Raw genomic sequence first — 17,083 nt, forward strand, 5'->3', positions numbered from 1 at the left:
AATTCTTCAGTGTAGATGCACTATAGGACACAATTGCACTATTGTGATTATTCATAACAATATTATTAATAATAAAAATGGCGGACAAATACTTTTCATGACTGTATTTTTGTTTCACCATTTTCCTGAAACTGGGTCTTTTACTGAGTTCCGTGTTCTGAATATTGCTATATTTTAGAGCTTGGAAAAATTCCTTTTTTAACTCTTGAACCTTCCAGCTATCATGACTGCTTAAGAGTTTGGAAAGTTTCCTCCTCAGCTGCTTAAACGGCTATTAGGAATTGTGGGAGTTGGAGTCTAAAACACCTGCAGGGCCGAAGTTTGTCCATATCTGAGCTTGATGAAGTAGGCTTATATTGACAGGTTTCTAGACATATACAGGTTAAGCATCCCTTTTCTGGAATTCTGAAATACGCCAAGTGGCTGAGATACTGTCAACTTAACTTTGTGATGGTTCACTGTGCACAAATTGTATTTCATGCCTAAGATTATTTTACCTTCAGGCCATGTGTATGAGGTGTATATGAAACTTAAACCCAGTTTGTATACAGACTTGGGTCCCATCTCTAAGATATATTTCAAAATCAAAAACACTTCTGGTCTCAAGCATTTTGGGATAGGGATATTCAACCTGTACACGAGATAAAGGAGTAGGAGCATAAGAGCGAGGTGGGAGTGGGGGGCACACATTTGAGGAAATTGTAATACAATTTCCATTTGGATCAGGCATAGCAAACTTCAGCTTTTCAGGTGTTTTGGACTTCAACCCCCACAATTCCTAGTAGCTCAGACCCTTTCCTTTTTGCTTAAGTGGTGGGGGGAGGGGAGAAGGAAGAGGTCTGAGGTTGTTAGGAATTGTGGGAGTTGAAGTCCAAAACACCTGGAGGGCCGAAGTTTGCCCATGCCTGCTCTAGATCAAGACCTTTCTCAAAACTTAAGTTGTCTACTTCAAGTCACCTATCAACTTATGGCAAAACCATGCATTTTATCAGACTTTCTTAGGCAAAAAATACTCAGAAGTGGTCTTACCAGTTCCTTCCTCTGAAATGTGGCCTATGGCACTTGGTATTCATTGGGAATCTCCCTTTCAAGCACTAAGCACTGTCAATCCTTCTTAGCTTCAAAAATCAGATGGGATCTACTGCCTTTAGGGAATTTAGAAAATCCTAAAATTGAACTACATTAATTTAAAATGTCAATACTCCATCTCCTTCTTGTATATAAAAAAACACATACACAAAATGCGGCTTCTCTAAACTGATGGAGGGGGGAAGAGAAAATAATAATAATAATAATAATAATAATAATAATAATAAACAACTTTATTTATACCCCTTATAAAAAAGTCAAAATCTCTGTGTCTTGCACTAGAATACACAAGATTCTAGTAACGTTTCTCTCTTTTTGAGAAAATTGTGGAAACAACAGAAGCAGCTGCACTAAATTACATCTGAAACCTGTTTCTATGTCATTTTCCCCATGAATACACAATTTGCTCCTAGGGTGATCAACACTGTGGAATGAATGCAGTTTGGTTGCACTTTAAAAGTCATGGAGCAATGCTACAAAATTATGGTATGACTTTTAAAATGAGGTCAACCTGGTGAGGCATCAGCAGAGGGCCAAGTATCTTGTAAAACTACAACTCCCATAATAATAATAATAATAATAATAATAATAATAATAATAATAATAATTTTATTCTTATTCTCTGAAGGGGAGTGGTTTGCATATGGGAAAAAATGCCCACAGACACAAATACAAAACAATCCCTCAAAGCAAAAACACAATTAAAATAAAATCATAGTTAAATACAACATTGCATTGATCCATGTCAGTTAACATGGTGTTAAACTGGAGTAATTCTGCAATGTAAACACACCTCTAGAGAGCCCCCTTTTTGCCTTTTCCCATTGCTGGCCCTTCCTATTCTATTTTGGGTCTTTGTGTAGGGTGGAATTGGTGGAATTGTGTAGGTTCTGCAAAGCATAGTATATAGTAAATGTTTATGTTTTGTGTTTAATATGATTTTAATGGTTTTAATGCTGCATTTCTCAATCTGTGGGTTGGGACCCCGGGGGGGGGGGGGGGGGGGAAGGCGGTTACAAGTGGGTGTCAGAGGGATCACAACAACCATCAGAAAACACAGTATTTTCTGTTGGTCATGGGGATTCTGTGTGGGAAGTTTGGCCCAATTCTATAATTAGTGGGGTTCAGTATGCTCTTTGATTGTAGGTGAACTATAAATCCCAGCAACTACAACTCCCAAATGTTAAGGTCTATTTTCCCCAAATTCCACCAGTGTTCACATTTGGGCATATTGAATATTCGTGCCAAGTTTGGTTCAGATCTATCATTGTTTGAATCCACAATGCTCTCTGGATGTAGGTGAACTACAACTCCCAAACTCAAGATCAATGCCCACCAAACCATTCCAGTATTTTCTGTTGGTCATGGGAGTTCTAGGTGCCAAGTTTTGTCCAATTCCATCATTGATGGAGGTCAGAATGCTCTTTGATTGTAGCTTAACTATACCTCCCAGCAACTACAACTTGCAACCCCATCAGTATTCAAATTTGGGTGTGTTGGATATTTGTGCCAAATTTAGTCCAGTGAATGAAAATACATCCTGCATGTCAGATATTTACGATTCATAACAGTTGCACAATTACATTTATGAAGTGACAACAAAAACAATTTTATTGTTGGGGGTCATCACAATGTGAGGAACTGTATTAAGGGGTCACGGCAATAGGAAGGTTGCAAACCACTGTTTTATATGTCGTTGTTTTAGATACTATGTTTTGGCTTGTATGCATGTTGGCATTGAATCTTTCCATTACTTGATGTACACCACTTTTGAGTCCCCCAGGGTTGAGAAAAACTGCATATAAATGCAGTAAATAAATCAAAATAGTAAGACTCTTTAACCACTGTAAGTAAGGCGCTTGTCCCTTTAAGAAGTCTTGTGGCCAAGAGAGTCTTAGGACAACAGCCTTGATCACTCCAACTTTGGAAGTGACCTCTTGAATCTGCAGTCCTTTCATCTTGGGAATCCCAGAGCACTTGGGGATGGACTATTTCCTGGTAGGGGGCAGGGGAGGGGCCCAGACCCTTTCACACACCAGCCAGCCACTCTAATTGGTTCACTCCAGATTTGAAACCAGTTCCAGTCTGAATGTGGGACACCCAGCTGAGAAAGTGGAGCCCCCTCTGCTTCCTGCTCCAGGATTTAAATGTCCAGGAAGCAGTCTTGCAAGGAGAGACCAAAGAAGAGCAGGCAACTGTTTAGGAGTAGCACCAACAAGTAAAAGGTGAGTTTGGAGGAACTTCCAAAGTCTACAAGCCGGTTTGGTGAGAGAATGTGGATTCCCAGTCTTGGCCCCTGCCCCCTCCCTTAGACTGGGCTGAATCCAAGGTAATCCACTTTAGAGTTTAGCAGGAACGGGGTTGTGTAACGAAGGTTGCAATTCCACCCACACCTTTCCTCCAATGTAGCGTTTTATTACTTTCAGGAGTAGTTAATTCAGATTTAAGGTCAAGTTTGTTGCTCTGATCATTCCAACTTGGAAGAATCACAGGTGGAATTGTTACAAGTCTTAACGCTTCCACTCTGGGTGCTACAAGTATTCATGTTTTCCCTCTTTTTTATTTCCAATTTCCCTCCATTTGCATCTTTGTTTCCATGAGAGTTTCCTGAACCATTGGATGGGGCTTCTGGCTGCCCTCCTGTGCGCCTAATTTTCAGGCCCGTTTTGCTATAACTCTTCTCCAATTGGTTTTAGGCTTGGGTTGTTGTAGGTTTTTCGGGCTATATGGCCATGTTCTAGAAGCATTCTCTCCTGACGTTTCGCCTGCATCTATAGCAGGCATCCTCAGAGGTTGTGAGGTTTTAGGTTTGTTATGAAAACTTTAGAAGCCGGGCTTCTGGTGTTAAAGGATTAGGATTGTCCCCTTTCCTCTGATATCTGAGCAAACATTGAGCCAGCCACGTGTTTTTGAGTGGACACAAGTCTTCCCGAAACTCATTCTTTGCAAATTCCTCTCTGGAGTTTCCTCCTTACTGTAAATCCCAAGGAAAGGGTTCCACTACTACAGGGGACACATAATGTTAGGGCCATGTAATGAAGTTGGGCTGTTGACGTTCTTGACCTTTATGAAAACCATAGACTGCGGCCTTTTACTTCCAAGCTCCTTTGGCCCCTTCTACACTGCCATATAAAATCCAGATTGTCTGCTTTGAACTGGATTACATGGCAATGTAGACCCACATAATCCAGTACAAGGCAGATAATCTGGATTATCTGTATTGATAATCTGATGATATGGCTGTGTTAAAGGGGCCCTTGGTGTTTGTTGGGAGGTGAGACTGCTAACATGAGTGTTTGCCTTATTTATCCTCCAAGTGTTTTGGATTTCAACTCCCACAATTCCTGACCTCAGACCATTTCCTCCCCCCCTCCCCCAGCCACTTAAGTTCTGAGCTTAAACTGGACTTTGCAGTGTTTGGTTCATGCATTGGATTTCATGCATGATAATGGTGTCAATGTTGGACCAGGGAGAGGCACCTTCACACTCTTTCGAACATAAGTCTAAAGGTATTGCTAAACTACAATTTCTGGTTACTTTTTCAGTGGCAGGAGCAACTTGAGAAACTGCAAGTCGCTTCCAATGTGAGATAATAGACTGTCTGCAAGGATGTTGCCCAGGGGACTTCCATATGTTTCTTTTTGATGTTTTTACCAAATTTGTGGGAGGCTTCTCTCATGTCCCCACCTGGGGAGATGGAGCTGACAGAGGGAGCTCATCCACGCTTTCCCAATATTTGAACCTACAACCTGTTGGTCTTCAGTCCCGCCAGCACAAGGGTTTAACCCATTGCACCACGGGGGGGGGGGGGGGCTCTACAATTTCTGTGATTCCATAGTATTGAGCCATCACAATTAAAGTAATGTCAAACTGCCCAGGAGAGAGTTTCTAATCCACTCTCAGCCACTGATTGAGATTCCAGGTTTTAATCTGCCACTTTTGGACTCCTGCTTGCTGAGGTTTTCCTGCGAGTATCTCTGTAGATCAGTGATTCTCAAGCTGTGGGTCCCCAGGTGTTTTGACCTACAACTCCCAGAAATCCCAGCCAGTTTACCAGCTGTTAGGATTTATTGGAGTTGAAGGCCAAAACATCTGGGCACCCACAGGTTGACAGCTACTGCTGTAGATCTTTGGAAGCTATTTCTTGATTTGGGTGACTTTGGGTCAGTCACTTCTCGGCCTCAAAGGAAGGCAAGGGCAAACCCTCTTTGAAAAATCCTAATAGGGTTGCCTGAAGTCCGAAATCTTCCAAAGCCTGCAGAAAACAGTTATTAAAATATTGTATGTAAAATTATCCATAGGTCATGTGTTTGAAATATACAGAAAACATTTAATGAATTCCATATTAAGATTTGGGTGCTAACACCAAGGTTAGGTATGTATATGCAAATGCAGGTATTCCAAAACCTGAAAACCAAAAACTTTTCTGGCCCCAAGCATTTCAGATAAGGGATAATAATCTTGTCCAGTGAGTATTCAACTGTCTGGGATGGAATAAACAGATATTCTTGAGAGTGAGGAATTCTTACAAAGTACTTGGGTTTATTGCAGCATTAGGATTCATTGGCTTGAGCTGATTTTATTACTTGTGTAAAATGAACAAGTGGTTTCCATACTTATGAGGAGTATTCTGGCATCTCTTACAGCTGTTAACAGATTTAACATAGGGCCCTTCCACACAGCCCTATATCCCAGAATATCAAGGCAGAAAACCCCACATTATCTGAGTGTGGACGCAGATAACCCAGTTTAAAGCAGATATTGTGGGATTTTCTGCCTTGATATTCTGGGATATAGGGCTGTGCGGAAGGGCCTATAGCTATTCTGTCTTCAGATCCACAATATCTGTTCAAAGGACCCTTCCACACAGCCATATAATCCAGAATATCAAGGCAGAAAATCCCACGATATCTCCTTTGAACTAGGTTATCTGAGTCCACACTGACATACGTCCCAGCTTAAAGTAGCGAATGTGTGGAAGGGGCCTAATTAATGTTTTCAGGAATCCTGGAACCTGTAAAATGTAAGCCACTGTATCCTCTCTTTTTTATTGGCTTGGTACAGAGTTCAGATTCAGACTTTTTTTCCGTGTCAGGAGCGGCTTGTGAAACTGCAAGTTGCTTCTGGTGTGAGAGAATTGGCCATCTGCAAGGACGTTGCCCAGGGGATGCCTGGATGTTTTACCATCCTGTGGGAGGCTTCACTCATGTCTTTGCATGAAAAGCTGGAGCTGACAGGCAGGAGCTCACCCCACTTCCCGGATTTGAACCACCAACCTTTCAGTCAGCAGTCCAGCCGGCACAAGGGTTTAACCCATTGTGTCACCGGGGGCTCCTAGACTCAGACTCAAAAGGTGTTTCCATCTTTAACTATTAATAATAACCACATTTAGGGGCTGTCTTAATTTCTTGCTATAATTAATTCAGTGCCTATATTGCTAATAAAATACTTCCTATAAATGTGCGGTGGTTTCAGAAAGTGCTGCTTCTCCTTGGTGTTTATTTTGGAATAAGAATGTCAAGCAACAGTTGCAAATTTATTTTTAAAGCATATCAAATTATCCAACACAGAGCTCTTAAACTAATAGTTTGTATCATAAGCTTTCAATTTCCTTAAGCCACCACAAGATTGCTGTGCTTTGCAGCTGACTAAGAAGCTATCTTTATGGAAATTACTCAAAAGAAAAATAAGATTAAGGTCATTGTGCTAAGTACTCAACAAGCCACTCCGTTTTATAGCATATTTGTCTGCAGCCGGATAAATGTTCACTATATAATACTTGATTGGTGAACACAAGTCAAGCAGTGTTTTTTTAATTTAGAAAGGAGGTTCATTCCTTTGGTAGACATACTTATTACAGGGTTGTTTTAATTTGTTTATAATAGTTTGTATGTGAATTAACCAACTAGCAATTTAGCCAGCAGCATTCTTTGAGAATGACAGGTGGTTTGAATTACAAAAGGTGGAGAGATTGACCTCCCTCTTCCTAAATGACACCTTGGCTGAATTGTTAAGGCTAAACTATACACATTTGAGTCCTATTTTTCTTGAAGAAGAGAAAAGTTTGTTGGTACTTGGAAGTACCATTCATGGTGAAAGGGGTCAGATAAATGGATGTTATGTTCGGCTATTGGGAGGGATGAGCGTGCTTTGTGTGTCTGGTTGTTTTTTTGCTGTTATACAACAATTGGGACCGGAAGTGTTTTGGATTTTAGTTTCCCCCCTGGATTTTGGAGTACCTATATTTGCATTGATGTAAATGATAAGATATGTACACACAGTATTTTTTATAATTTTGTGCATGAAATCCTGTTTGTGTACATTGAACCATCAAAAACAAAGACTTTATGATCTCAGCTACTCATGATGACACTTTTGGAGGATTTTGGATAAGGGATACTTAACCTGTATTTCTTTTCTTCTTAGCAATATGGATTGAAAAATATTCTCCCACCCCACTCTGCCCCACTCCACTACCGAGTTTCAGGTCTTTCCTGATTATTATTGTTGAGTATTCCTAGAGTAAAACCAGATGCATTTAGGAAGTTGTCCTGGTTGGGGAAGAGATCCTACCGAAGAGCAGAATCCAATCCATAACAACCAACTGTCCGTACAATTTAGATGTGGGTTTATAATATAATATAGCCCTTGGTGGTGAAGTCGGTTAAATGGCCGAGCTGCTGGACTTGCTGACCGAAAGGTTGGCGGTTCAGATCTGGGGAGCAGGGTGAGCTTCTGCTGTTAGCCCCAGCTTCTGCCAATCTAGCAGTTCAAAAACATGCATATGTAAGTAGATCATCCTGTGTCCAATTTTACATCATTTCCCCTCTGAATACTTTTGAGAACCTTAGACAGATGGTTATGTAATAACACTGAGCTATACTCAATCTATTGGTATTGTGTTTAGACCAGGCATGGGCAAACTTTCTAACTTGGGGGGTGCATGGTGGGCTGGAACGGGGTGGATGGGCTGGGAGGAAAGAGGTTTTCCCCAAGTCCCCCCACTGCCCTTTACCCCCATTCCTCTTCTCCTTCAGAGCCAGAAAGTGAAGGAAAATCAGAAAACGTTTGGATCCCAAAAGGGTTAGCCTTCATCAGGATAAGATAGTGGACAGGAGATAAAAAAAAATCTATCAATTAGATCTAAAATCCTAGAACTGGAAGAGACCCCCAAGGGCCATCCAGTCCAGTCCCCTACCATTCAGGAAGGCATAATCAAAGCATTCCCAATAGACGACCTATGGAGAAAAGCCTCCGGAGAAGGAGACTCCACCACACACCCAGGCAGCCTATACTACTCTCCAGCACCTCTATCACTCAGGAAGTTCTTCCTATTTTTTTCAGCCCCCCCCCCCCATTTTTATTGTTTTTACCCACTCCCCTCCTTCTACATGCAATTTATACATCAAACTACAGAAGTTAGATTTGAAATATCAACCTCAGTCTTAATTTTTCTACATCTTAGCACATTCTCTAAATAATTCCTAACTGGTCCCCACATCCTCTTAGTTATTGTAACCTTTTCAATTTTATCTATATTATTCCATTTGCAATTTGTTATTTCCATATTTAACATACTAACTATATAGTTATACCAATTAGTCAATGTCCATTTTGTTTTATCTTTCCAACCCCTCACTAAAACAATTTGTGCACATGCTATTAATTTGTCAACCAATTTTTCTTTTTCTCTTCACTCCTGTTATCTGTGCATGTAGTTCTATTAGCTATTACGATTTGTAAATTTAACATTCTGTTGATTTCTCCTTCAATCGTTTCCCAGTATTCTTGCACTCGATAGCATTCCCATAACATTTGATTAAACTCCCCTTTTTGTTCACAGCCATGCCAACACCTATCCTTTATTCCTGGTAAAAAAACGTGAAAGTTGTGCAGGAGTTCTGTACCACCATTTTAGTCAAACCTCTTTCCATGCCATTTGAAACTATTGATCCCTTGTGGACTCTAGAGCAGCAGAAAGTCAGTTCTCCCCTCTCCTCAATGGGATACCCTTTTAAATCTTGAGACATGGTTCTCATGTTCCCTCTCTACCTTCTCTTCTCCTAGCTAAACACCTCCCAGGAGGAAAGTAGGAAGGGAAAAGGGAAGGGAGGGAGGGAGGGAGGCAGGAGGGGAAGGAAGGGAATGAAAGGGAGGGAGAAAAAGGAGAAGGAAGGAAAGACAAAAGGGAAGAAAAGAAAAGAAAGAGAGGGAAGGAGGGAGTAAAGAGGGAAGCAAGGAAGGACAAAAGGGTGGAAGGGAGGAAGGAGAGAGAAAGAGGGAGTTAAGGAAGAGAAGGCGGGAAGGAGGAAGGAAAGAGAGAAGGAGGGAAGGATAAGATGGTGAGAGAGAGGGGGGGGGGAGGGGGCTGAGAAAAGAGCCAAAAGAGCCTGGGTTTGCCCATACCTGGTTTAGACTATAGAATAGATGGAGAAACCAGGGAAAGATGATAAATGCTCAAACATGCTGAGGTATAAATATTCAATAGTACCTGTACCTTTGAATAATGTAAAGAGAAGTCAAGGGTAGAGGTTCTCGGGAGTGAATGGGGAAGTGGTAGGATTGGGGAAAAATACTTGTATTTTGATTGTTGAATTTCAAAAACTCTATGCTTCTATGTATGTATATACAATTTAAAATCTTTTAAAAATGTGAGATCAATAGGTACTGCTTCAGCGGGAAGGTAACGGTGGTTCATGTAGTCATGCCGGCCACATGGCCTTGGAGGCATCTACGGACAATGCTGGTTCTTTGGCTTAGAAATGGAGATGAGCATTACACCCCAGAGTTGGACACAACTAGACTTAATGTCAAGGGGAAACATTTACCTTTATAATATAATGCTATCACTTTATTCTTTGTTTAGAAGATGTATTCCTCTCAAGTTTTTCCCAGATGTTTGTGATGCCAACTGCACTAACGTTGATGTATCTATTAGCATTTACTTTAGACTATTTTACATTTTGTAGTGCATTTCTCACTCGCTAAAGGCCAGTCACGTTTTTCTACTCATCAACCAGAAGATGTCTCTGAAGAGTCTTGCATTAACAAAACAGGCCAAGTGCAGCCTATTCAGGGCTGTGCACCATCACCAAGGCCAGACAGTAAAAACTGCTGTATTTAGAAAAATACATCTGTGTAATGTTTGCTGTGCCCTTCTGTTCTTTTAGATTTGTGTAGATTATAAAGTTTTTTTAAAAAAGTATTCATAATAGCAATCTCCAACTATATGGTCTGATTTTGATGGTGGATGCTGTTAGAATTTTAGCCAGTTGGCAGCTATGGGCCCCATCTACACTGAACATTTAATGCAGTTTGAAGCTAGTTTCAAACTGCACTGGCTAGGCAATGAAAGAAATCCCTTAATGCACACTGAAGCTTTGTGGTTTGTATCATTACCACTTAGGCCTCAAACTGGTTCCAAGTTTCCTATATAATCGCCTGCATAGCAAAAGTACTTTCTTCAGTACTGGTTTGAAACTGAGAGTTTACTGCCAGTTAACCGAGAGTTTACTATATATACAGTATCTATCTTAGCAATACTTTCTTTAGTCTGAAATCAGTGCCATATATTCGGGGGTTTGCCTATGTGAGTAGCATTGCATTTGAGGGATAGAGAAGTAGTCACATTTTAGCTCTGCAGTTTGATGTGGGACACATGATGTGGGACACACTGAGGCTATTGCACTTTGGGCTTATCACAAGACACCTAAGACACACAAGACACCTAAGATTGCATTACAGGGGATAAAGTCCATCAAGGAAGCCACAGGGCTGTTGATAACTTGATGTCCTGAAGTTTTCACATTTGTAGGGTCACCAAAAGGTTGAAGCCAACTTGATAGCCATAAACAATAAAAACATGAATAAGTTCATACATATTGGTTTTATTTCCTAATCTGTAAAATTGAAGTATTACCTTTCTGAATTCAGTAAGAAACTGACATTTTAATAAAAAATTTAAATTATTTTTAAAATTAATAATGATGGGTGTTAGGAAGCACTAGACAAATCAGACTATGGTGAAAATATGTGGTTTGTCAGTTCCTCTGAAATATAGCCTACAGCAGTTGGTATTTGCCAGCAGTAACGCAGCCAAGTACTAACCAGATCTGATCGTGATTACCTTCCTAGATCAGACAGGGATTGGATGCTTTTGGAGAACTGTGTCATTTCCACCCTTTTATTTTTAGGCCAGTGGTTCTAAAACTTCCACCTTCCAGGTGTTTTGTACTTCAGCTCCTGGAATTCTTTGACCATCAATCAGGCTGCCTGTGCCACATTTCTAGCTTCCAAGTTCTCAAAATGTTAAAGCTTATCTTTAATAGCAAAAGTTTGATCTATAGTGGAGTTAAAATAAATACTGTAGTATGATCCAGGACAGAGCACAAATCTGAGATTATCAGATATTGGTATGCTTATCAAGGAGGGATTGACTGGCCTATAAATTAGATATAACCCATAGACTAGGGTTGTAATCCTGTGTCCAATTAAATATGTTTACATCCATTAGTTTTCATGGGATTATAGTTGGAATCATTCTTATTTAATAATAAATTCTAATGAGTTTCAGTAGAACTGACTTTTAAATAAAAGGGACATAATTGTAATGTTGAATATCATGTTGTTGTTCATTCGTTCAGTCGTCTCCGACTCTTCGTGACCTCATGGACCAGCCTACACCAGAGCTCCCTGTCGGTCGTCACCACCCCCAGCTCCTTCAAGGTCAGTCAAGTCACTTCAAGGATGCCTTCCATCCATCTTGCCCTTGGTTGGCCCCTCTTCCTTCTACCTTCCACTTTCCCCAGCATAATTGTCTTCTCTAGGCTTTGCTGTCTCCTTATGATGTGGCCACAGTACTTCAACTTTGTCTCTAGTATCCTTCCCTCCAATGAGCAGTCGGGCTTTATTTCCTGGAGGATGGACTGGTTGGATCTTCTCGCAGTCCAAGGCACTCTCAGAACTTTCCTCCAACACCACAGTTCAAAAGCATCTATCTTCCTTCGCTCAGCCTTCCCTAAGGTCCAGCTCTCACATCGTAGGTTACTACAGGGAATACCATGGCTTTGACTATGCGGATCTTTGTTGCCAGTGTGATGTCTCTACTCTTTACTATTCTATCAAGATTGGACATTGCTCTCCTCCCAAGAAGTAAGCGTCTTCTGATTTCCTGGCCACAGTCTGCATTTGCAGTAATCTTTGCACCTAGAAATACAAATGAATATCATATGTTCAGATAATTTTAGGAGACAAAATGATCAATTTTCAGAAAATCAAGCAACCAGGTGTCATAGTCTATGTTTGGTTGTAGGTTATTGTTGCAGGTATTGTTCTGAGTCTGCTTTGATAGTGCAGTCGAACAGTGTCACTTTATTCAGGGTGTGTAAGCAAGGTGTGAGTTAAGCTAAAAATGTAACATTTTTATTTTCATTGAATTCTCTGTATTTCAGGATGATCCAGCGACACCAGCTAGTGCAGTCTGTGCTTCAGGAGTTACAGGATGCTACTGAATGCTTTGGGCTAGATGGGCTAACCAGTGCAGCCTTGGAGGCTGAGAGAACCTTGTCCTCTTTCTCTTTACCTAACTACTGCGGAAGACAGGTTGAGCAAGAGCTAGAAATTGACCGGGTGGCAAAAAGTCTCTATCCAGAAGATGCTCCTGCCCGTATGTTGCCTTTGATTTGCAAAGGTGAAGGGAATCACCTGTTTGAGGCTGCCAGCATGCTTTTGTGGGGAAATACCAGCCTAAGCTTGGAGTTACAAGTACGCACAGCAGTGGAAATGTTACTTCACAAGCAATACTACCTAAAAGGCATGATTGACTCTAAAGTGATGCTCCAGGCTGCTCGCTATTCGCTTTGCACCGAGGAATCTCCTGAGATGACTAGCTTACCCTTGGCTGTCCTGGAGGCTATTTTCGATGCTGACATCAAAGCCACCTGCTTCCCTGGGACCTATGCTAATATGTGGCATGTCTATGCTCTTGCTTCTGTGGTGAAGTGTAACATCTATTCCATCTACCCAATGAGCAATCTAAAGATCCGACCATACTTTAACCGACTGATCCGACCCAGAACATGTAGCATGCAAGCCTCCACACTTCACATCATGTGGTCAGGGCAACAGCTCTCCAGTCAGGTTTTCAAGGCTCAGTGTTTTGTGCCTGTTGTGGGGCTGGAAGAAATAGAAGAACTGGAACCTAACAATCCTCCTCCTGAACCTCAAGCGCAGCCAGTGAAGACACTGGAGTTGTTAAACAAAGATCCTCAGGTAACTTATTCTGACCTACGTGAAAGATACAGCATTACCAAAAGTACTTTCTATCGGTGGAAGCGCCAGTCCCGGGAGCACAGACAGAAAGCAGCTGCCAGGTTTGCGGCCAAACACTTCTTGCAAACTTGCTTTCAAGAGGGAAATATTGTCCCACTTCAGCATTTCCGGAAAATGTTTCCAGAAATCTCTCGCTCCACTTACTATGCCTGGAAACATGAGATGCAAAGCATGCTGAATGGTAATGCTTCTTCTCCTGCTGAAGGTGTATTGTCAAAGGTTCCCCAGGTGTACAAACCAGAGAAGATCTGTACTGGTACAGATGGTAGTATTACAAAATCTGATGGAAGCCTGATATCTGTAGGCCCTCCTCTCCTGAATCAAAATGGCACCTCCATGCAAGGAGCCAAGTCTTACCTGGAAAATTCAATTTCCACAAATACCCTTGTACCCTATAGGAGCTTCAAGAGGAGTTTTCCTGGCATCTCCAGATCTACTTATTATAACTGGAGGAGAAAAGCTATGAAGGAGAACCCAAATGTCAAGCCTTCTCAGTCTCTTTGTGTTAGCCAGATACCTCTTATGAAAAAGAAGCCACACCTGCCACTCCAACCAGGAAATTCTCCTGTTGGGAAGATGGTTAATGGATACCATCCAGAGCCTGAAATTCAAGTTCACATCAAGCCATCTCTGTACAGCTGGCAAAAGCAACTTCGTGACTTAGCCAAAAAACATGTCTGTCAATGGAAAATGCCCTTCTGCAAGTTCCGCCTTCGCCATCCAGGTGTCTCTTCTACAGCCTATTGGTTCTGGAGAAAAAGAAACAGCAGCCCGACCAAAAAGCATTCCACTTTACCAAATGGGGCCTCCAAAAACTTTGAACAGGCTACTACTGAGACGGGTGAGAAGACTCAGTTGGAATTCCATTCACCGCAGCAAAAGGAAACTGTCCCAGCTCCAGTGGATAAGCAAATGGCTCAACCCCACAGTGCCATGAAACCAGGTTATCAAATGGCGGAGCGAGTCAGCAATGATGACATGTTTGTGATGGATGTGATTGCCACAGCGCAGTTCAAGGCCCAGGCCAAGCTGTTTCTCCAGCAACGCTTTGAGTCAAAAACCTTCCCAACTTACAAGGAGTTCAGAGCCCGCTTCCCCCTAACAGCACGCTCTACTTACTACATGTGGAAACGTGCACTGCATGATGGATTGACTCTTGTGGATTCCTAGGGGGCCAGAAGGTGCTGTCATCTTACCACTATGAAATGCAACCTCTGCAAGCATTTTTTTAGTTTTGTTGTTTTTCTTTCCTTGTTTCCAAACTTGGACTCTAACTGTGCAAAGCCTCAGCCACTAGATGTGTGGGAAAAGGTGGAAAGGACTTTAAGCAAGAGACATTGTTTTTGTACTGGGCCACATTTAGTTTTCCCCCTTTTATCTTTTTTTAGTGAATAGGCCAGTAAACTGGGTGGTGGTAAAGCAAAAGGGTGTTGAGGGAACTCTTACGTTTCTCTGGGGTTCAGTACATTTCATTGACTTTGAAATATGTCTTTGTTTTTCAGATGTAATTGTGATCCATGGTCCTTTGGGTTTTAGGTCCATATGTGTTTCCTGTTTTCTAGATAGATTGCTGGCTTCTCCAGTTCTGCTGCACATAATGTGTGTTACAGTGCTGCTATCCAATCTACATGTATATACATGTGTGCAAGCAAAAAATTATTAAATTTTCAGCAATGGAAATTATACTGTTCAAGTGTAGTAATAAGGTGGGTGTGCAGAGTTAAGTTTCGGTTTTGAGATTGTGAACTGATTCTTTTTGGGGAAAGAGATACAGATCTGCTTTACTGTCACTTTCAGAAAGTACTGACGTACCTGTGAGTTGTTATTGATATGATGGGCAATGTAGTCTTGTGACCAGTCTGAGTTTAATAATAATAATAATAATAATAATAATAATAATAATAATAAATAACTTTATTTATATTCCACCCTATCTCCCCTGGGGGACTCAGAGCAGATTCCAACAAACAAAAATACAAACATTCAATGCCTCAATAACAGTAAATACAAATATAATAATCCAAAATAACCCCACATAAAGAGCAACTTAAGCATAACAACTATAATATAAACAGTACATAATCAATTGAAAATTATAACTATAACTAACATAGAACTTGAATATAAAACATTTGAATTAATATATCAAAACAACTTGCTTTAGTGGTTCCCAACCTTTTTTTGACCAGGGCCCACTTTGACCAGGGACCACTCTCCAACATTAGAACCAAATAGGGGATGGTTAGCTCTGCAGAAAGGAGCAGAAATAAAATAAATAAAGAGGAAGGAGGTTTGCAAACTGGATTTTTGTTCTTGCAGCCCATTGCTGGGCCACGGACCACAGGTTGAGAACCACTCCTTTAGACTGTGGTTGAGACTTAATGGAGATAATAACAATTGGGACAACTCCATTGAGGAGACACCTCTGGCACATTCTAGTCTATAGTTTGTGCCAGAATTTTCCATCTCTCCATTACATTGTATTGTAGATTACTATTCCTATAATACTTAGCAAGGTGCTTTGGATGCAATTTTCCTGCTTCTTGGCAAGGGGTTGGACTGGATGGCCCACGAGGTCTTTTCCAACTCTATGATTCTATGACCATGCATACTATCAGTTGTAGTCTAACAAATCTAGATGGTGGAAGGCTGATATAGAGGAATATGGGCAGCCTTGATGTGAATTCATACTCATTCACTGTGGGAAACATCAATTTAATGTTAATATGGTTACAATAGCCAGATAAAGGTTGCACATCCCAGAAATGAGTGCCCCCCTGTTTCTTCTGTGTTGCCCTCTCTCTTATTGTGATGTGAGCCGCATATAAAGTTGCTGTCAACAGTCCCTTGAGATTGCTCACATCTGAACATATCTTTGCATGCAACACCACACATATTCCATGTAGAATGTTTGCTGTGCATTTCTTTAAGTAGCTGTGTATATGCATACATGTGTACCCTAATCCCTCTATAACTCTTTATATTCCAGTATGGTGACTGCTTGCGGAGGTCAGGGAAAACTGACCGAAAATCTGAAAAACTCTTTACTTATTCATGAGGCATATAAGGTTCCACTCTAGACACTCAACATTAATAAGTGCCTATTCACAAAAGAGGCATAATTGGTTTGAGTTTCCTTCAGAGTGAGTTACTATCTGTAAGAGAGTTTTTAGTTATTGATTTTTTTTAAGTCGATAGCAACCGAGAGAGTATTTTCAAGCAGAACTTGTTCAGACCCAGCAGGTGGCACTCTCGTAATGTGGAATTCAAAGATGGGTGTCACTGACTTTCAAGTATGTTGTTTTCAATCTCCATAATTCTCCTCCTGTCTGTATCCTCATCTCAGGTAATATATTCGATAAGAGAATGGTGCTTTGTGTCCTCAGGCCATTTCCAGGTGGCTACGGCTGTTTTGAAAGGAAATGCTCTTAAGTATACCTCATTCCCTACAATCCATTAGCCCTTCCTACTTCATATCATCAATGGGGGAATGGTGCTACAAAGGTCCAGTGCGTTGCATGCAACCCACATAGATGGCTTCTCATAATAAACCCGGAAATTCAGCTAATGGAAAATGAGATGTGTGTTTCTCTAACATGTCACCTATGCACATTGTTATATACTAAAGTTCATAGCTAAGGAGTGTGGGCAGAGAAATAAAGAA

At 41.0% G+C, this 17,083-nt stretch overlaps 1 protein-coding gene across 1 annotated transcript; it reads left to right on the plus strand.

Moving 5' to 3' along the window:
* The first annotated feature begins 3,072 nt into the window (after positions 1-3,072).
* On the plus strand, positions 3,073-14,589 carry VRTN (vertebrae development associated). Its single transcript, XM_060754892.2, has 2 exons — positions 3,073-3,314; positions 12,540-14,589. Exon 2 carries the CDS (start codon positions 12,541-12,543, stop codon positions 14,587-14,589), a length of 2,049 nt encoding a protein of 682 aa, XP_060610875.2. The 5' UTR covers positions 3,073-3,314; position 12,540.
* The last annotated feature ends 2,494 nt before the right edge of the window (positions 14,590-17,083 follow it).

This window comes from Anolis sagrei, chromosome 1, assembly GCF_037176765.1.
Source record: "Anolis sagrei isolate rAnoSag1 chromosome 1, rAnoSag1.mat, whole genome shotgun sequence".
In the NCBI taxonomy this organism is placed as follows: domain Eukaryota; kingdom Metazoa; phylum Chordata; class Lepidosauria; order Squamata; family Dactyloidae; genus Anolis; species Anolis sagrei.